General features: G+C 40.0%; 1 protein-coding gene across 6 annotated transcripts in view; it reads left to right on the forward strand.

The window, feature by feature from the left end:
- Positions 1-23176, forward strand: part of LOC136435833 (carbohydrate sulfotransferase 10-like) — a 51973-nt gene that overhangs the window by 17931 nt on the left and 10866 nt on the right. For 4 of the 6 annotated variants that reach the window (XR_010755958.1, XR_010755959.1, XR_010755960.1 and 1 more), the window contains 2 exons: positions 9498-9760; positions 20322-20451. Coding sequence is in view for 1 of the 6 variants with exons in the window: in XM_066429545.1 (XP_066285642.1) it covers positions 9498-9760; positions 20322-20451 (393 nt within the window). In the remaining 5 variants the exon portion in view is untranslated. The remainder of the gene's footprint in view (positions 1-9497; positions 9761-20321; positions 20452-23176) is intronic. The other 2 variants (XR_010755961.1, XR_010755962.1) reach the window with 2 other exon arrangements.

The following is a 23176-nucleotide window of genomic DNA, read 5'->3' on the forward strand; positions in this document are numbered from 1 at the left end:
CAGACGTTTCAAGTAGCATCCACTACTTTTCGTCAGTGACTGTGAGCAAGATCAGTTGAACAGCAGGTTTATAACCACGAACTATGAATTGATATGCAAATAAGGAGAAGACAAATTTTTAGATAGTCCAATAGAAAGCGAATTAGACAACTCAAGACAAGGTAAAAGGGGACAATAGCTCCTATTGTTTTAATATAGGAGCTAAAGCTGGTTTGCCCCCAAGGCTATGTCCCAAGTGCCAGACAATTCCACCCTTAGCCCTCCTTTCCTGCTGAGGGTTGGATTGTATATCCTCTCATATATTGCCTCCCTTACTCCACGTTCGAACCAGCGGGGTTCGCGGTCAAGGATATCAGTGGATTCGAGATTGAACGAGTGCCCCTGGTTGTGTTTTAGGTGGTGGAAAATGGCCGAGGAGTAGCGGTTAGCGCAATGTTCTTTGTACCTTTCATTAAGTGATCGGCTGGTCTCTCGGATATAAGTGTTGTTGCAGTTGGGTTCTTCACATTTGAGTCTGTAGATGACATCGGCCTTGCTGCCTTTGCGGGGTCGGTCTTTAGGATGTACCAGTCTTTGTCTGAGAGTTGATTGAGGTTTGAAGTTGGTGGCAATGTTGAAGTTTTGGAAGATCCGTCGGAGTTTTTCGGACACTCCTTGTACATATGGAATAGTGATGTTGGCCTTGTTTCTGTTGGTCAACGGTGTACACTTAGTCGTTTTCTTGGACTGGTCAGACGGTTTGAGGGCTTTGTTGAAAGTCCATCTTTGGTAGCCACATTTGCCCAGGGCACCTCGGAGGTGTCTATGTTCGTCTGTTTTGGCCGTGTCTGAGGTGATGATGTTGTCTGCCCGATGAAAGAGAGTTTTTATAACTGCCAGTTTGTGTTCCAAAGGGTGGTGAGAATCAAAGGCCAGATACTGATCGGTATGGGTCGGCTTCCTGTATGCTTCGAACTGGAGGCGACCATCCTTCTCTATGATGGTTTTGGTGTCTAGGAAAGGGAGCATATTATCTTGACTCGACTCCTGTGTGAACTTGATGTTGTCATCTATCTGGTTGATATGTTCAAAGAAATCATCAGCAACTCTCTTCTTAAAACCCTTGTCCTGCGGACCGCCTATATACAGGCGCTAGACATAATGTGCGGGTCCTGCGGACCGCCTATATATAGGCGCTGGGGGTATTTCCGGCATGGAAGCGTCGCACAGGCGCGTAACGCAAAGAACCCGGAAGTAACTTAGTCTTGTAGCATGGACGGGGTCAAGGGTAAAAATTTGTCTTACGCAATCGGCCCAAGATGCATTGCGAGATATGATAATGAGTCATTATGTTAATGAGGCCGCCATGATGCCGTGTCGTCTGGGTCTGCTGGAATGTTTTCGGGGCGCTATTTTCCGTATTTCTGGCGGCAATTTCGGTATTTAAACGCCAAAATGGATCAGTACACGGTCGAAGACGTTCTAGAGGACATGTTCACGAACGTTTCAGTGGTGGAATATCCTTTATCAAGCGAAAATTTCGCTGAAATCAGTGACAGTTCTGGCGAAGACGGGGAGTCACAACATCGGCCTCGAAGACATGTCGGGGCAAGCGGAGAGGGACCTTTACATGTTGCTGATGAACTTGACAGCGGCGCTGGAAGAGCCTTGGAAGAGCTCGGGGCACTTACCGAGGACGGCGTGGACGTGCCCGAGGAGGTAGTGGACATGGTCGCTGGCGGGGAAGTGGTGCATGATTTCTATTGTGGGGCTGACCAGTCTCAGACTTTGATAGCCATATACTTACCTGTTATAATATCTGCAATTCGTATTTCTTTACATATAATACGATACTTTATTCTGATGTTGTCAAAAATGGTCAGAAACTTTGTAGTCTTCGTAGAAACCTGTGTGTTGATGCTATACAAAGGCATATGAAAGCATAGTGGAATAAATGTACTTTTTATTGCTTTTTATGTCTTTATTATGATATAGCCTTTAGTATAGATTGTAACAACTGTATGTTGATATGACAAGAAAGTTTAGACTATAAGCTTTCCACTCATGTATAGAAAGCTAGAATGTCAATTGTTCTATGGCTACAGCATGAAGTGTACTGTTCTGTATGAGAGTGTAGATTTTGCTCAAAAGTGAGTTCATCACCAAGGGCAGTCTACAACCATATACATGTACTCACCTGTTACAATACCTGTGCATTTTACTTCTTCACATGTATCATTCTGATGTTGCCAAGACTGGTCAGCAACATTGTAGTCTTGGTAGAGACCTCTGTGTTGGTGCTATGCAGCAGTATATGGAAACTTTGTGGAATAATGTACTTTTTATTGCCTTTTGTATCTTTATTACCTTTGTATTCAATGATATTACTTTGTTTGGAATTCCAAAGATAATACCTGTTGTAAGCTTTCAGCTGATGTGTAGGAAAGTGATTGTAATAGAGGTAAAGAAAGAAGTATACTAATTCTAAATGGCTCAGCTTTTCTACAGAAAAGCCAGTTCAGCACCGTGGACATTGTATGGTCATAAACCTACCTGATGAGATACCTGGTTGAACCTCTTCATCATAGATATAGCTCTGATGTTGTCAGGATGTGTCAGGAATGCTGCAGCTTTCATATTGGTACTTTTTATATGGTTCAGATACTTCAATACAAATGGTTTTTGAAAAAAGGGTTTTTTATTGATTTATTGCCATTATCAATCAATACAGGTAGGTGCAGGCAAAATTTGCAATATATTTCTGATAAGTAGGGACTCTTAGCTTTGTATTGATATATAACTTTATAGAGTTATTTGTGGACAAAGTATAAAAAAAAAATAGCAAAGTTAAAGCAGTACCTCTCCTTTAAATAGGGTCAAAAAAGCCCAGCACAGGGACTACTATAGGGTAAAAAAAAGTCCAGCAGGACAAGGGTTAAGTCTGCACCAAGTGTTATCTACATAACGGAACCAGTTGGCCGGGGGAGTGTCCTTGAAAGTACTGAGGGCTTTGTTCTCAAATTTCTCCATGTACAGGTTTACCACGATGGGCGAAACTGGTGAACCCATAGCACAGCCGTGCAGTTGTTGGAAGAATTGTCCTTTGTAGGTGAAGTAAGTGCACCCCAGGCAAAGGTCTAGCAACTTGCATATTTGGTCCACAGATAACTTGGTTCTGTCTGCTAGTGTGTTGTCAGCCTCTAAGGCTTCCCTGACTACTGACACTTATTTGGGGGGGATGCAGGTGAAAAGAGAGCACACATCATACGAAGTGATGATATCATCTTCGTCTAACTGGATGTCTTTGATTTTGTTTACGAAATCTGCACTGTTCTGTACATGGTGTTGGGACTTCCCCACTAAAGGTCCCAAAATCTTCGCTAGAAAACTTGCTACCCCGTAGGTGACTGAGCCTATACCAGAAACTATGGGCCGTAGAGGGACGTCCTGTTTGTGGATTTTGGGGAGGCCGTAGAAAGCAGGGGGTTGTTCCGATTTGGGTTTGATTTTTAGATAGGTGACATGATCCAGAGCTTCATCAGTTTCTAATTTCTTGAGGGCTCCAATGATTTCCCTCTTAAACTTGGTAGTGGGATCTCTTTTCAAAGGCTTGTATGTGTCTTTGTCCCCTAAGAGGTCCTGTATCTTCCTGTCATACTGCTCCCTGTCTAAGACTACTGTGCATCTGCCTTTGTCATCAGGAAGAATCACTATGTCTTGATTAGTGGCCAAATCATTGAGAGCGGTTTGTTCCTCCCGGGTAATGTTACTAGCAGGGGGTTTAGAGACTTTCAGAGTGGTAGCTACTTTAGTGCGTAAGGCTTCAGCCTGTTTGTATGACATATGGGCTCGTCGAATTGCTGACTCGGTCTCTGTTTAGCTCCTATATTAAAACAATAGGAGCTATTGTCCCATTTTACCTTGTCTTGAGTTGTCTAATTCGCTTTCTATTGGACTATCTAAAAATTTGTCGTCTCCTTATTTGCATATCATTTCATAGTTCGTGGTTATAAACCTGCTGTTCAACTGATCTTGCTCACAGTCACTGACGAAAAGTAGTGGATGCTACTTGAAACGTCTGACCGTTTCCAAAATCATCTCCAGTTGTTTGAGTAATTGCTTTTTGGCGTATCTTATTACCTGGATGTCTAATCTTCATCGACGTATAAAGTAATAGGTATGCATGTAATACAAGATCATACTATACTGCTATTCCACAGTACGTTTCTATATCTACGGTACTAATGCGGTACTACGGTATTGAATGTATATAAACTTTATTTTAAATGCAAAAAAAGGAACTTTCAATGTTGCAATTTGCAAATCTCTCCAGCAATTTCAAATTTGTATTTTTTCCGACGGGAACAGGCTTCAATAATTTTATTTTAATCCAATTCAACACCCGTCATCCATTCAATATGTGATAAAATTATCTCCATGAAAAATTGAGATATTGTTTTGGGTGTGTCTCTGTGTGTGTGTGTGTTTCCGCACCACTCTAGTCAACATAACTCAAGAGCCTCTAGATGGATTACAATGATATTTGGTATGTGGGCGGGTGTTGTGAAGCCGAAATTCAAGGTCGATTTTGGGCCCCCTGGTATGTTACCTTAGTACTGCAGCAGAACTTCAATTTTTCAATCTTTTGACCTCGACGTGCTGTGGTCTTGATTTTTGGGTGGCAGGTAGCTTGTGATGTAATAAAGAAGTAGTTTAGGTTTGGGCATCCTAGCAGCTTCCTCTGGAGCTGCAGGGGCGTTTTTGTGATAATCTTCTAAGGAGAATAACTGAACAAAGGACCAACAGATTTCCATGATATTTAGTATGCAGATAGCTTCGATAGAGATATACGCAATGAAGTGCAAATTATGCTAATTCGGACTTAATTTGCATAGCTAATGAGGAAAATCTTTATTAACAGTTTTTTCCATTATCAGACTCAAATACAAATACATACAACATTTGTAGTTTATGGAAAGTGGATCATCAACAGATACCAATTATGGAAATAACTTCCTAATTTGCATAATTAATGCAAAACACCATATCCCATCTAACTTGAAAATTATTGGAATGTCAATATGAAACTTAGTATGCAGGTAGTTTAGACAGAGGAATACATAATGAAGTGCAAAATATGCTAATTGTGACTTCATTTGCAAATTAAATGTAATTAGGAAAATCTATATTTGCAGTGTTTTCCATTATCAGACTCAAATACATGTAACATATGTAGTTTATGGAAATTGGAGCATCGACAGATACCAATTATACAAATAAATTCCTAATTTGCATAATTAATGCAGAACACCACAATTCATCTACTTGGAAAATTATAGGACTGTCAATATTGCAACATGTAAGTCGGAGAAAGGTGTTTATGACCAAGCATATATTATGCAAATGTGTAAGTCATTTGCATGAATAGAATTGTTCATGGAGATATGAAGTCGTGGAACACTTGTTTTGTATGATGAAATGTTATTCAAGTCACTAAAATAATTTTAAAAATCAATTACGAACACCGAAATAAAACTATGAACTAATCGTGGCACCAAGGAAGAACATTTCAACGAATCATCGTACACAGAGAGTCACCGTCTTCGCGCTGTGCTGAAATACAAGTAGCGTTACATTTGTCCAGGGCATGGGTTTCCGGAGTCTTAGATCATAGAAGTTTGTTCTGTCGGACACAACAACTTGTAATACTCTCGATTACCACGTTGAACTTTATTATATTAAAACTCAGTTTTAAATATAACTGCAGCACAGACAGACCACCTTTCGAAATATTGGGGGGGGGGGTCAAAATCCCTAGGGGGGTTCGAGGAGGGGGTGCAAGATCACTAGCTGGGGGGTGCGAGATCCCTAGTAATGTCGCACCGGGGGGTTCAAATCAGGGGGGTGCGAAATCGCTGGGACACCGGCAACTTTGGACATTGTGCAGCCAGCCGCGCACCCTGCTGTCTTCACTACAATCACTCTGAGCCTAAGTTTGAAAGCACCATTACGTTAAGTAAACTTACTACACATGATGATAATAGTTTTCGAAGAAATTAGACATTTCAATAAGATGTATAAATACATCAATAAATAAACTCTACTGTATCCATTTTGTGCATACCAATATGAGCCTGAACCAGATATACTGACATGGGAAAAGCGTACACGGATTACCATTACGACTACAAGGCTTAGCGGTTAGCGGAAAATGGCCACCAGCCGAGCACCAGCGTGGCCGTCAGCTATCAGTGTTTTGGAAAAAAACTCATATTACGGTTGTAAAGACTTCAAAGTGCCATACGAGGAAATAAACAAAAGAATATATGTACGGTAGACGATTTGCTGGTTTGAACTTTGTTTTATAGTTATATATTTTAACACGATGAGCCGTATATTTCAAAGCCTTACAGAAAGCCTTAGTCATTTTTCAGCGTTTTTTAAGTTGCAAAATAGATAGTCACATCGGCTGTTAACAGTAATTTATATAGCCATCAATATTAAATCTTAAGTACATTTGAGTCTTAAAATTACTGTGATAGCTGTGGGGAGGATAATGGAATAAACAGACAGACTTGCGAGTCAAAATTCTGACACTATGTCGTCTCCCTAGAGCTGGTGTTTTTGCACACGATTTTATACGAACTCCTAGTAAACGTTAATCTGTTACACTGAACAGTCTAGAGCAGTTGTAATATACGAGCATTTTCTTTTCTCAAACGTATGTTAAGTGGCCTGCGTTCCTGGACCGGCAGACCGGAAACACCCGTGGCGCGAGGACAGGAACACAACACTCCCTTGGTAGACTTAGCACCTACTTACAAAATGACATTTATATGTCAAAGTGCTTAGATTTAAAAGGAGTGAAACCTCTGCTTGGAGAATAGATTGGACCAGCAGATCCGTAGAAGATGCGGTAATGAGATTTGCTAGGAACCCCTGTCGTTGATTGGGCCGACAGATACGTAGAAGATACGGACAAGGGACATCCTAGGATCCCCAGTCGTTGATTGGTTAGGCGGATCCGTAAAAGAATACGCGAAAGGGACTTGCTAGGATCCCCCATCGTTGATCGGGCAGGCCTATCCGTAGAAAATACGGGGAATGGATTGGCTAGGATTCCTAGTCGTTGATCGAGCCAGCAGATCCGCAGAGGATACGGAAGTGAATTCGCCAGGATCCCCGACCATTTATTGGGCCAGTGGATACGTAGAAAATACGAAGGGGGGGGGGGGGTTGCTAGGATCCCCAAATGTTGATCAGGCCAGCGGATCCGTAGAAAAAAAATTACGGTGGATTTTACCAAAACGCACTAGTATGAAAGATTGGACTAGCAAACCTGTCAAATGTCTTTATGAATGCTGAAAATTCTAATGACAAGTTTTTATTTCTCTCAAACATTGCATACTCTGTTGGGTTAAGGCAACCCAGGCTCGAAAATTCGTGTTCGAGTTTGGCCGCGTGCCTGGCCAGCGGCGCAGCCGAACTCGAACACGGTTCGAAATGTTCCATTCGGAGCATTTCGGGGAGCACAAGGTCTATTACACTACCCAATCATATATCTCATCTTAGGTGTACGTTTAAGTACAAAACTATTTTATAGGCCATGATTTGGATTGTATTACATTCCAAATGTTTCAATCAAAAGGTTTTGAAGTTGTCACCTCCACGAATGTTGCATGAGCCGCGCCGAGTCCTACTAGCGCTGTTCTGACGGAGGTGTTCCAAATAGAACAGGGGGTTCTAAATGTTCGATATGGTGTTCGAAGGGAACGGCCGTTACGTCACAGGTGTTGGGTTTCGCGGAAGACAACGAGCTGCTTGTAAGGGATCGGTTTATTACTTTCACGTCTTTACGCCCAGCTCAAAACAACAGAATTAATATTTTGAGTAATCAAATATTACTTTCTTATCAAAATTGTCCGAGGCTATTTTGCATAGATTTTGATTTTTTTTAACTGGGACGAATTTTTGATAAAAAGACGACCCTAAAATAGCCGTTTCTGATGTTTTTGGCCTCCAAAAAATGTAATCGTCATTCTAAACAAAACAGCCTCGGACAAAAATGATTCGTATGGGGTTAGCTCTTTTTCTGTAAAATATCACGATGAAAGGTGGTGTTACCGCCTGGGCGCGTAAGCCGATACAATACATATTTTCTTTTAACCAAAATGTGTATTTCTAACCCAAAATCTAGCAGTAGAAAACTTAAATCACCTTAAGTCAATGTGTTGTAGGTAGGTCTAAAACTGTCTCAAGTTTCATCGTAGTGCGACAAGGCTATCGATAGTTACAGGACATAATCGCATATGTATGCCGCCAGGGATCCAAGCATATACAACATCGTATGCATAGCTTATCCGTTATTCGAGTACATAAAGTGTCACATCCGTTGGGTATTTTGTGGTATCCTTCAAGGATCTGGGGTTTGCTCGCATTTGCTTGGAATCTTCCCTAGCCGTGACGTGAGCATTTGACGGATGCCGTGGCGTCTACCGGGATCTGTGACCATTTTGCCCACTTAGTTTGTCTGCACTATTTCCACGATGGACTTTTTAACCTCGAGTTTGGCTCTCGAGTTCAAACCAGTAAAATGATACATAATGCATATAATAAACGTACCGTCTACATAACAGTAGAATCGATTTTATGTTAAGACCTAAGCAACAACAAAAACTAATCGATATTTGGGCGTTACATAAACATCTGGCCTAAAGTGGGTGCCTACGCTCACGAAATAACAACCACGGCTGAAAGCTTTGACAAAAAAGGATGCTTGACAGAAAAGTAATGTAGCCAAGATTAGTGTTTTCAAAGCAACAGCAATGACGTCCAAATGACGTCATAAATCACGTCATATATTTTAAAGCTAATACATGAGATCCACCATCTCTGGTCGAATTTGCAAAAAATTGGATAATTGGATAAAATGAAAATGGGAATGGTTTGGCAAGAAAACCTTAAAGATACAATTTTGAAACCGAGATTAGCAAATTCTGGCAAACGCGCCTGTCAAAACATGTTACTATGGCAACACTAGAAATATGAATTGACATGAAGTATTTTGAAACTTTTGCCGGGTTCATATATTTTAAGTTTAAGTTTTGATTTGATTATAGAGCCGGTTATACTCCAGCATTAGCCGTCCAGGAGTCCCCCAGTCTAAATAGGGTTAAAGCAACTGCAACATGTTGCAATAATAGCAATGAAGACAAATTTATTCTATTCCATAGAGTATTTTTATAATATACAATGCAAAATCTGCATACACACATTACAGAATAACTTACATCCATTGTTACATCGTTAGAAGTAGTATTTTTTCTACGAAGGTAATATTTTGATATATCACTTAAGATACGCACGGGGTCCAAACTGACCCCATACGGTCGGATACGAAAATTAATATGTCATTGTGTACTATTTGTGACGTATAAGCAAAATGCACTTAATAATTTCATCTTTGTTATTTCATGTATGGGCAAAAAGGTATCAATTATTATTTCTTTCTTTCGTAGTCTTCCAACAGCCTGCGTCCGGGTGCCTTTTTTGTCAGCGATAAACACAAAATATTATACTGCAAAGTGGGCAAGACGGGAAGCACAACAACCTCCACGTTACTTTACAACCTCGAGTTTGGTACCGCTCTAAGCAAGCAAGATTACTGGATACAACGGAAGTCATTGCCTTTAAAGCGTTTAAGTTCATACCCGACGGATGAGCAGAACTTACGTATCAACACGTACAAGACACTTCTAGTGGTGCGCAATCCACTTGAGAGGTAAGTGGAAAAATTGGAAAAGGATCTGATTTTAAATCCCTTAACCCTATCCAGACTGGGGGGGGGGGGGGGGGGCTAAAAGTGCCCGCGCCAACTTTGACATCGTATTACGGCCGAACGATGTATGCTAGGACAACCAAACTTGGTGACTTTTCCTAAAATTTTGTAGCCAACAATTTTATTATAATGGTTTAAGTTAATCATTTTTTTCATGTTGCCATGGCAACGGGTTTCTGACTGGCATTTTATGCAAAAATCATTAATATTTTGAAAACAATGATATTTCTCGGGTTTTCTTGCACAACTACACTAGTTTTCCTTCATGCACAACATAACATGTAATAAGATGTAACTTTCCTGATTTAATATTGATAATTTATGCTAATTTGATGACGTAATCAGCCAAAATCCAAGATGGCGGACTATATCACTATTTCAGGTATCAGCAGGCTTTTTCGCCCTTAAAATCGTCAAAACCTGACATTTTCTTTGTCAGAAACATTTAGATTCACGTTTTTAGTCTATTTTCAGCGTCCTTTGGGGTCATAAGTGGAAAAAAAGGATTTTTAAAAATTTCAAAATGGCCGATCCAAGATGGCGGATCCCAAGGGATCTCTAACTACACATGACGCCATTCTATAACGTCATTTTGACGTCAACGTACCTACCATCGACGTTGTATGTCTTTGCATACCTTGAAATGAATAATACCAACCGTTTTGTTTAATTCCTTTTAGATATTACGGGAATTCCCTATTTAGGTAATAAAATCACATCGATGACGTCATAATTACGTCATATTACGTCATAACGTCACCAAAATTACAGGAATTATAAAACTTGACGTGAATATCACTCCCTACAAATTTGGTGATGATACATCATACCGTTCGGAAATAATGAGGGAGGGGCCGAATCAGCCCCCCCCCCCCCCAGTCCCAGATATACCAAAAAAGCCCAGTCTGGATAGGGTTAAACCAGGGGAAGATACACGAACACATAGAAGAACACGCATTAGAAGAACAACGTGCATTCATGAATGGTCCTCTACACCATAATGGAAAAGTACGTCTCCTTTTCATGGGAGCGGTTCCTGGGGCCTAATACGCATGTGCGGGTTCCAGGTGGGAAATGTACTACATTAACATGTCTTTGTTAAACTAGAGTTAGTTAAAGCCCACTTGCATGAATAGCGTTAAATGCAAAATACGATGTTCCCTCTTGTTGGATAAATTATAATAATAAGTTGGACCCGGCGTCAGACAGGCAGACTGTCCCGTGCCACGGGAGTGCTTTCTTTGGTCGTTTTTGGCGGATATGCTGGATCGTTTGGTGTGATGTCGGTTGAGGAATGTTTCTGAAATCGTAGAGCTCCTTTTGACAGTTGAGCTTTGTCCGTACACTCAGTTTTGACTGAACTGTGGACGTTTTTCGACCTCCGACATTCTCTTTAAGACTGGCCTCGGCCACACGCGGCCCTCCACCCCACCCGTCTCACGTTGCAGGACCGGCTCACAGTACCACTCCTGGTTCCCCGCTTCTGGCTGCCGAGAACAGTTGTTACAGGTTTGCGATAGCAAAACCTGTTGTGTTTTTGCATCCAAGGACTGGGCCGCCATGTTGGTTGTGACCATTTTATTGGGAGGGGTGTTTTTTGTCGCTAATGTTGGGTGTGACCATTTTGACGGAGGGGCGTTTTTCTTGCTAGTTTTCTTTTTCTGTGTTTTCGCTAATTTTTTTTTTTTTTTTGGTTGAATGTGACCATTTTGACCGGAGGGGTGGTTTTTGCCACATTTTTTTAGGTGTAAGAGATTAGGGTGGTGGTCAATCACTTTTATTTTCTTCGATATACATGCAAAATCAGCCGATAAAATTTTGACACTGAAATAAACAATAGTATAGACAATACGTATTCGTCTAGATCAAATCATGTGGACAACATGTGCACGTCAGTGTGTGAATTCTCTTAATCGTGTCAGCCTTTCTCTGGCTGTAACAGCGCAATCATTTGGCTGCACATGGCTCTGATGCTGCTCTGGCATCCCCCTCCCCCGTAGCCTTCCTCCTTCATGTTCTTGGTGACTGTAGAAGTAGATGGTTGATTCTGTGGAGAATTTGAACATAAATATGGATGACATTGTATTTTGGAACAAGGGAAATATTTTGATGAACCTTTGTGGTCAGAGATTTGAATAAATTGATGTTTGAATTTCTACGGTTGAAAGAAAGAATTAATCTGATTGAGTACACCCATATGGCACACTCACTTACTCTTCCTAAAGTATGTACAGGATGGTCAAAAACTAGTCCAGAAATTCCCACTTGCAGGGCATGAATATTGATGATTTTAAAACGCCAATCACGTTTATCACCACTGGCAACTGTCCGTGATTGGTAGACACTTTTACAGGCGGGCCGCAGTATTTTTTACCTTTCTATCCTGTGGATTTTTTCTGCGAACCGTCCTATTCATATGGGTACCTGTAGTCGGTCTCAATTGTTTTTACATAACACATTTTAAGATCAAATGTCTGAAAAGATCAAACAATGGTGGCAGGGGTCAAAAAATCGATTCGGCTCATATTTTGCACAGTGATAGTACTTGGCCCACTATCCCTCAAAATACTATACTTATAGCAATTCTAATAAAGCTGAATAGTTGCTCTTGTTACCCCAGTTTTTGTTTTTCCGTTAAATTCAAGCATCTGCTCGTAATCATGTCCTAAAATGAGCCAATTTTCATGTTTTTGACATGACCAAATCGGGGAAAATAGCCCCAAAACTTGTTTGGCCCGTTGCCATGGCAACAATCAGTGTTGAGCAAAAAGAAAGCTATTTTGAGGGATAGTGGACCAAGTACTATCACTGTGCAAAATATGAGCCGAATCGATTTTTTGACCCCTGTCACCATTGTTTGATCCTTATAGACATTTGCTTATAACAATACCAAGTGTGGACATGATTATTTCTAGCATACTTTCGTTCATCTAGTGTTTGAAAAAATCGGAGGGTTTGTGGTTTTGAAGGCCAGGCCGCAAAATGATGATTAAAGATGGCGCCAGCGGGAACAGACTACTGTTCTATGGGTCGAAGTTCAGCTGTGAGCATGATTGTTTTCTTTATAAAATTGTAAAATATGCCCACGTATTTGCTGTTATAGAATTTTTTTCAATGGATGTTTTATAGTTTGAAAACATTTGGCTTCATAACTAACAAAAACTGAGACGTGTGTGCTTCTTTCCAACAAACTGTTTGCCCATCCTAAGAATGAAATATCGCAAGCGGAAGTTTGAATATTTGTAAATAACTATACCAAGCCACTTTTCGGCCAGAAACTCTTTACAGAAAACGGTCAGCAATAAGTCTAAAGGCTTGTCGAATATCTTTTACATAGGCACTGAACACATTGAATTCAAGGCAAGAGAGACCATTCAAAACCCCACGATGTTAACTTGTTTTCGTTGAAAAATTTCATCAGGAATAACAAGAGTAGTACTTACATGTTTCCATAGTGACAATCTCAGGTCAAGAACACACAGAAAAAAAGGCTCCATCACAAGAAGAGCACAAATCAGCAAATATTCTAAACATAACGTTTAACTAAAAATCAGAAACAATTTTTAATTTTAGTGTGATACAAAGTGTAATGGTCTTGATAGAACCCAAGCGGCGTGTAAAGCTAATAATTTGTCTGCACATGTAGGTACTTGTTTAAAGACTTGTCCAGTACCTTTCAAAAATAACTGGTATACTGGAAAAATATGCTCGCCATCGTGTTTGAAATGAAATAATTGACCTTTGTTTGAAAATGTTCCCGTTCAAAAAATGTCGCCAGCCATTTCTTTTGTTCTTCCTGAGCTTGGCTTGGAATCAAGACACCCGTGAAGTAAAATCAAAACGCTAATATTTCCAGACGCAGCTTCCATCGGTGCTCAATTTGTCGACCGACCTTTCTTTCAAGTAAAGATAATCACGGACTGGCGTTTGAACTTTTCCGAAAATGTTCTTTGTAACAAATTGCCGACGCCTGAAGTTGTTGACATGGGGAACAGCATGGGTAAACAAGAAACACAGACATCTTTTATCTTCAGAACATATATGTTACCACGCAAAACATCATTTGATCTCCGTTCCTTTTATTACAATATTCTTCTGTAATGAATAAGTCGACATGATATGTTGTTAAATGTAGAGTTCATACACACAGCGCTCAAGATTCCCACCTACATTACAGTAGACTGTCCAAATAACTCGGGAAAGGCCGCCGCCATATTGGATGCTCGGCTGCCCCAAACCAAACAGACCGATTTTTTTAATGATTTCCCGCCAGTTATCAATAAAAATAAACATTATTACACCCTTGTCATCCGCAACATTTGGGTCGTTTAGAACGGTCGCAAATCAAGTTTGTCACGGTCGCGATAGGCAAACTGTGACGAGTCGGACAAAACGCAAACATTCTTGTGTTAACGGGAGAAAATGGGGATCGAAAAAGAAACGGTCATCTTGAGCCAAGGGGTGTCATGTAAACCCGGTCATTAGTTAATACGATGTTTGACTGTATTGATGATTTGTGTTCGGGTTAACAGTCTCACAATGATACCAGGCCTTGTAAGAAAACAACGAATGCGAAATAAAGAAATGCCTAGGAATGTAGAATAGAAACAAAAGCTCAGCAAGTATATAATATAATTCAACGTCCGGAATCGTTACCCAAAGAAATGAAATCACTGAAAGATATGGAGAAACTAGGGTCGCCCAGAACTTAGGCTAAAACTCTCGGGATCAGAATACGGGGTATACACGCTGAGTGATCGCTGAATTCACAAGTTGAAAATCCCGCTCAAAGCGCAGGTAACAAAGGCGCAATTTGCATGAAAGCGTGCGCGCAGACAATGGGGCGCTAATAAGTGTCTGTGATCTAGGCCGACAGAACTCATTATAACTCAACATCATGTTGTAGTACCGCGTGAAAACTACAACATAAGGGTAAACCTCATATCTTGTCCAATATCTTCAAAAATGCATGGTAACTTTTGACGAAAACACCACCGGTCGAAAGTACAACACATGCCACCATATTGGCTAATTTGCATGCCGTCCACAATCGGCTATCTGGAACTATAAGAGAAAACGTACCGCAAAATTTCAAAATCAGTTAGAATTGCAAAGACATTAAAAATATCGGTTCCAGTCCTAATTAACGGACATGCATCGTATTAATAAAGGCTTCAAGCGATGTTTGATACATATTTCTAAGAAAGTTACCATGCTTTAAGGTCAAACTTTATCGACCGAAGGTGAGTCTTTAGGCGTCCAGGGACGCAGGAAATTTTCATTGTCATTTCCTACCTTCTACACATTTCTAAAGCCGATAAATGATTTTTGGCAACTGCTTATTTTTTATATTGTTACCATCGAATCGAGCATTAAACTTGGGTATTTTTAATATAATTTTCATCCACTGCCGCGTGGTCTCCGTGACCCAGCGGGTGGGTGGAGTACTAAACAATGGGCTCTGGGAACAAACAGCTAGTGTTTAGACCATCGTGGTATGGCAAGCCGGAGACATGACATGTAATGATTCATGTCAAATAGTTTCCTATAGTTGACAGTTGACCTTTCCAACGATGTGAGCATGAGCAGTTTCAAAAAATAGTTTTAACAGAAGGCAAAATCTGATCAACAACAAAATCTCTTTGCCTACCTTTATTTCCTGGGAGTGATCAGACATCTGTAGCTGGTGCACAGCTTGTATTTATTCCTACCAGTTTCCGCCAATTTCTGCTGTGATGGAAGGAAACATATATATTATTAGAAATATCCAGTAAAGTTGAGCAGCTGGGAAATATAAAGCGATCATCTGATTGACGAATATGATATGCAACATGTAATGTGTCGCTACCAATCATCGTCCGAATTATTCAAAATGGCATTTTTCTAAAATTGGGCGCGGGCAGAGCAAAGGCCACTGGATCTTTATCGAAAAGTACGATTGAAAGGAAACATAACAAGGAAAGTTTTGTAATAATGAATATATAAACATTTAGAACTTGCCCATGAGTGAGTAGACAAACTGCTAGTAAGGTCACTGCTATTTTGGTTACTTTCCTGTGATAACAGTGACAATATATCCCCAGTATTTTTTTTTTCATGTATGAAAGACTGACGGGCAGGGTCACGGCCGGTGACCCACACTCAGCAGCGACTTTAAAGTAAACCGTCAGTTCTAGAAACCTGCCACTTAAAGCTGAAACAGCTGCTTTCTTGACGATTTGCAGACATGAGGCTCAAGATCCTTAACAAAGCTGACCTCATGGGTTGAGGGAACAGGTAAAGGGATATCTCAAAAGTGACATTTCCATGAACTGTATGACATTTGGTCACAAAGTTTGACAACCTGAATTAGAGAAGATATCTGATATTCTACGATGTATCTCTCCATCTGGATTACACATGTGACAACATTTACGGATCAAAAGAGAAATATAGATGATTTGCAGTATGAGTTTGTCAAATTAACGTCTAGTTTTGTCATTTTTCGATATCAAGTGATGTTCGTGTTCTGTGACATTGGGTCATACAGCTTGACGACCTGAACTGGAGAAGATATTCAATATCCCACGATATTGCTCTTCATCTGGATTACACATGTGACAATATTTACGAATCAAAAGATGAATACAGATGGTTTGTTCATTTTTAGCATGAATCATGCAATTTAACATCAATTTTTGTAATTTTTCGATATCTAGCGATGTTCGTGTTCTCCTTCCTTACACATGTAACACGATTTAAAATCCTATAATGAATGCAAATGATTTATGAACTGTTTTGTATTATTTATGCAAATTGGGTCATACTGATTGACGACCTAAATTTGAAAAGATATTCGATTTCCCAGGATATTTCTCTTTACCTGGATTACACATGTGACGATATTTACGGATAAAAAAAAGAATAAAGATGATTTGTCCATCTTAAGTATGAATTATGCAAAGTAACGTTTAGTTTTGTATTTTTTTTATATCAGCGATGTTCTTGTTTACTTTAAGTACACAGGTAACACGATTGAAAGTTACATAGTATATGCAAACGATTTCTGAACTGTTTTGCATTATTTATGCAAACTAGACATTCATTTGAGATTAACATTTAGTTATGCATGTTCTTTATTGACATAGCCAAAATATGTAATGAGACTTACGCTTTCTCTAAATGCCATGTCCCCTAGAGGCCTGGTGTGCCCTAGTTTTTGGACAAAAATAGGATAAAAAGGGGTTATCTAAGCCAAATAATTGAATACAAGCGTGAGAATTGCCGGTACAATTATCTAAAAAGCGACATATCCATAAACTGTCTGAGATTGGGTCAGACAGACTGCCGACCCGAACAGGATGTTTCTCTTCATCTGAATTACACATATGACGACATTTACGGATCAAAAAAGGAATACAGATGATTTGTTCATTTCTAGCATGAATTATGCAAATTAGCGTTTGGATTTGTCATTTTTCGATATTAAGCGATGTCCGTGTTCTCCTTCCTGACACATATAACACAATTTAAAAACCCTCTAATGGATGCAGATGATTTATGAACTGTTTTTGCATTATTTTCATTTGTACGATTTACATTTAGTATGCATGTTCTTGATTGACGTATCCAAAATATGTGTTGCACAGGTGCTGGTATGCGTTGTTCGGAGACTTACGTTTTCTCTATAAACCATGTCCCCTAGGCCTTAAGGCCTGGTGTGTCCCAGTTTTGCGACAGAAATAGTTGTGAGAATAAAAAAAAAATGGGTTATCTAAGTCAGTTAATTGAATGTGGACGAGATAATTGCTAGCACAGTGATATCTGAAAAGTGACATTTCCATGAACTTTATGATATTGGGACATATCGATTGACAACCTGAATGGGAAAAGATAATGGATATCCCATGTTGTTTTCTTCATCTGGATTACAAATGGGACAACAATCACGGATCAAAATAGCAATACAATACAATACATTTCTAGTATGGATTATGCAAAGCAACATTTACTTTTGTACAAAAAAACTTGTGTGTCCCAGTTTTGGGACAGAAGTAGTCGTGAGAATAAAAAAAGGGTACGGGGACGGATACACACACACACGAACGATGTGCAAAACATAACCTTCTCTGCGAAATTAATAAAGCAAGTCCCAAGTACCTTACATGACCTCCCGCGCCTTTGTCGCACATCGGTCTGCCTTTTTTCACCTATGTCGGTTACTTGATAGTATTACGTACCTTCGTTTTCCGCTCACGATCTCTTAACTTCCGCTTTTCAGATGCCGACTTTGGCTTCTTCATGTTGTCATGAGAAGAATCTCTATAATCGACGGGCATGGCGACGGGCATAGACCTCCCAACGTAGGCTTAGAAGCTCTCCCTCTCTGCTACGTGTACTTCTTTGTTGTGTCCTTCTTATAATCGAGACCAGTCAAGGCTAGCTTGGCATCATTGACGCTGAGGTTCACCCGTCTTACCAATAGTAAAACCTAGTATAGATGCGGGGAGGGTCACATTGCCATTGAAGTTGTTAATAAGGATGAATATCTTGAGGTGTACTTACTCATTGATAGTGATAGGGATCCAGGGCTAAATCTGTCAATGTTAACAAACGATTCCCACAGCCGCCCGGTAGTGTCACTTCGGAGATGATGGTCTAACTTCGCCACGACATTTGTGAAACTTGTTTCTAATGTGAGGTCAGCCTTGCTCAATTTAAACGTTTAATACTTTATCCTACAAAATTAATCCTTGTGACCTTTAGATTGACTTTAACAAGATCTCGATGCCCCGTTTCTCCTTGGCTATATACATGACATTATTTCAACATTCAGGTTCGAAGCTATACTGTTCATAAGATTTGTTTTTATTTTTACATCGAAATGTTTTGGAAAGCTCTTCGACTCAGAAGACGCCATTTTTTTCTGCTTGGACACACTGCTACACCACGTCTCCGGCAATACAGATTATCAGGAAAACTCATGACTCGCGACACTGGAAGCCAGGTAGAGCAGTTGAAATCAGCACCGACTGCAACGGCACTCTGCTAGCATGGTTAGATCCCTTTTAACCAGGGAAAGATATATGCACACAGACGTTACAGAACAGTAATTCAGGAATGGTCCTCTACACCAGGATGGAGAACTACGTCTCCTGGGAGCGGTTCCTGGGGTCTGATGGACATGTTTACAGAAAACGGAAAATATATTAGATCAACAGCTCACTCTATGTTACTTGACCATTTAACCCATTTTGAGACCGGGTTGGGGTTTTGAGGCGCGCGCCAACTTTCATTTCGCAAGACTGCCGAATGGCTGACGCTAGAGCTAGTAAACATGGTAATTTTCCTAGAATTTTCTTCGCATTGATTTGATAATGAGCGACCTGACCATTTCAACGGGTTTCTGGCAGGCACATTTGACATTCGCTAATTTCGGTTTCAGCAATGTAGTTTTCAGATTTTTATGCTGAACCAACTCTCACTACCCTTCATTAATTGAATATTATGTTATTCAATATGACCTTCGTGATTTGATATTCATATATTCAGGCAATCGCCTTCGCCGGAGGCAGAAGGTTATATTTTTGGTCGAAATTGTGACTGAATCTGGGTGTTGACGGTATCTTCGATTTTTTTTTTTTTAGTTCAAGTTCTGGATTTGTTGTGGTCTTGCTTTTAGAGCAGTAAATAGCCCTTGTGGCAGGATGGAAGTTGTGCAAGTTTGGATTCCCTAACAGCTTGTTTTTAAGTGCAGTGGGCATTTTAATTTAAAATTGTGAAGGATAACTGAAAAAGGGTTTGGTGCATTTTAATTTTAATGAGAAAACCATATGGACAGTGTGACTGTAATTTTTGTTTACATACCAGGGCCACATGTACATATGTTATAACTATAAGAAAAAAACTAGAATAGCTTTCTTTGCCAAATGTAGTATAGTACGTCCTTTTTTAGACATAGCCATTTTGTGTTACTTGAGTAAATATCATTACCGTATTTAATACATTTAACCTTGTTTGCATAATGAAAGGACAATCTTTTCAATGCATCATTCGTAAAAGGTAACGTCATTTGGCAAAGGTATGGGGTCGTGGAACTCTAGTTGGTCGTGTTTTCTAATGAGGTAGAAGTAGAAGGCGAGAATAATATGTAACCTAGTCTAAATAGTCTCAGACAGGGCATATGATGATGTAATTGACTCGTTTTTAACCGGATAATCTGTTCAAAGGCTCGGTACCTTACGTTTCTAAGCAAACGTAACTGAATAATCGAAAGGGACCCAAAAAGGTCGGATTAGGGATAATGATGTTATTTGCATACTATTTAATGCCATTTTTCGACGTTATGTGGCACATGATAGTAGCTTCAGAGTCATTTGGCAAAAGTGTAGGTCATAAAACATTTGACATCATTTACTATACTATACGTGCGAGTATTGTTTACTTGCTAATAGACCTAGTGTATTGCGCATTAACACAATTTTTGATAACGCTGACAAGACCGTTTGTATCGATTTCTTTCTAGGTTGGTGTCTGCATATCTGTATTTTTTTGGAGGACAACATCACTTTTCTGGAGCAAGAAGGCAATTTCATTACAACAGAAAATATCAAGAAATGGTAGACACGATCTGTTGGAATACATCAACAGCAAAGGTCCGAAGTATTTCATTATTTTGAATACACAAAACTGCGCGCGCACACACACACACACACATACACACACACACACACACACACACACACACACACACACACACACACATATATTATATATACACACCTTCACACGCACACACAGCACATACATCCACAGCAAAGGTCCGAAGTATTTCATTCTTTTGAATACACAAAACTGCGCGCACACACACACACACGCACACACGCACACACACGAGTGTATCCATGCGTATTCATAATGAAAGTGTGAGAAAACACTGAGGGACAGGTGACGTATTCAAGTATGAAGATGAGTATTTATATCTACGATGCAAACCTTACTTGCCTTTTTTTGCTTAGTGTATGTTACTCCATATTACATCTTAAATGTCATCGCATATGTTTTACATGACTATGAGGTCTTATGCCAACAAAAATCATGATGTCAATGATCACACTCGCGTTAGATTTGCTATAGAAAATCCAATCCAAAAACGAACATCGTTGGGGCAATGTACACCTAAAAAAGGCAAACGCAGTTTCAGGTCAAGAGAACCAGGTCAAGGTTCGGCCTTGAACCTGATTTTAGGCTAGGGTCACATTTCCAAGCCGGGGCCCGACCGGGCTGTTTGAGAAAACAAAGAATAAAAAAGGCATATCAAGAATATACATAGCGTTTGGTAAAGAGAATTGTTCTAAAATTTGTATGTGTTTTGTTGTCTTTTATATCACAGTTTTCGTTCCCACAAGCTGCCCGGCCGGGCCCCGGCTTGGAAATGTGACCCTAGCCTTGGTAGTACAGTAGCACTAAGCTATATTTTGAAAGAAATTTTTGTACAAGTATCTATGAGTGCTGCAAATTATGTTCAAATTGTATATCGGGATAATATTGTTACTTTCCATGCACATTAACGTTGTATCAATCTATAACACAATTATTCATAACCTTCGCTGAGCGTTCATGTGTATGTGTCCATTTGTCCGTCCGTCTGAAAACAGTATAACTCTAGGATGCCTAAATGGATTGTCTTCATATTTGGTATATCGGTAGGTTTTCTTGAGACCTTAAAACAATTAGATTGCGTGGCCCCTAATTACTTGCTATGGTAATGCAGCGGAACTTTTACGTTTGATACCTGACGTCCTGGACATGCTATGGTCATGATTTTTAAATGGTAGATAGCTCATGGGAAGGAAAGGGAGTTGTGTAGGTTTGAACCACCTAGTGGCTATTTTGAAACTGCAGGAGCCGATTTTGTTTCAATAACTCAAGAAGGAGTTGACTAATTATCATGATATTTGATATGTACGTATATTAAGAGCCAATGTCTGTAAAATCAAACAATAGTGCACACGGTCAAAAAATCGATTTGGCGCATTGTTTGCACAGAGATAGTACTTGGCCCACAACCCCTGAAAATAGCTTTCTTTCCGCTCAACACCCATCGTTGCCATGGCAACAGCCCAATCAAGTTTTGGGGCCATTTTGACGGATTTTTTGTATTTGTTTATTATTTGTTTATTAAAATTTACCACAGATGTGGAAGGGGTGAGAGAACAGGCATGATGCCTATTCTAGCCCCCACACCACAGAAATATTTACATCAGGAATAACAAACATTTAAACCTATACAATTATACAATAACATAAGCAATAGCTTAACGTACTCAGTCATATCGCAGAATACTACACAACAACTTAGTTAAAACATGACTAAAATTAAACATATCGCACTTCATCCGAGAGGCACTATCACTAACTACCGCGGTCTTAACGCCAGACACGTGGCACATCTGCAGGCAGATGTCCATGTGCAGAGGTTGTCAGATGCAAAATTCTCTCTAAACCTGTCTGAAAATGATGTGATAAGCAGCCGTTTAAATGACAAGAGTTCTGACTGTTGTGAGGCCAACATTCCCATGTTTCTAACTGAGACATCGAGGTTGTTCCACTCGGTAACAAGGCGGGGCATGTAGGACGACGCAAATGTTGAAGTTTTACAACGAATTGGCATTAACATGTGAGCCCGGCTACCTCTTGTTGGTCTAGTGGAGAATGATACATATTGGTGCATGTCTAGATCATAAACATTTGCCATGGCCTTCACAAACACCATCATGTCAGCAATCTCCCTTCTGTACGTAAGCGGTAACATGTTGAGGAATGTTAGTCTAGCCTTGTAATCTAGTTCACGGGCATCGGAATTAGCACTTATAATGAACTTAGTTGCCCGCTTCTGCACGCCCTCCAACAGTGACATCATATTGCGAGACAGAGGTGACCAAATCTGACAACAGTATTCAAGCAATGATCTAACAATTGTTATGTACAATGATTTACGTACTACAAGGCTGGATTCATACCCGACCGTGCGTCTTATGAAACCAGTAATAGAATTGGCTCTCGACACAATATTCACAATATGGCTGTTCCACAGCAGGTCTGACTGGGCAAGAACTCCCAGGTCATTCATACTATTAACTGTAGATAGGGCAATATCTGACATATTGTAGGTAAAGTTTACTGGGCTCCTGGAACGAGTTAAACGGTGGACCATGCACTTCGATGGATGGAAAGACATTCCCCATCGAAGGCTCCACTCATACATGGAGAAAATATCATTCTGTAGCTTATAACAATCAACAGGGTTACATATCTCTCTATAGCACTTAGAGTCATCTGCGAACAAGGCTACAGTGGAGTTTTGGGCTGAGCAAGGTA

The sequence above is a fragment of the Branchiostoma lanceolatum genome, chromosome 5 (genome assembly GCF_035083965.1).
Source record: "Branchiostoma lanceolatum isolate klBraLanc5 chromosome 5, klBraLanc5.hap2, whole genome shotgun sequence".
NCBI classification, from domain to species: domain Eukaryota; kingdom Metazoa; phylum Chordata; class Leptocardii; order Amphioxiformes; family Branchiostomatidae; genus Branchiostoma; species Branchiostoma lanceolatum.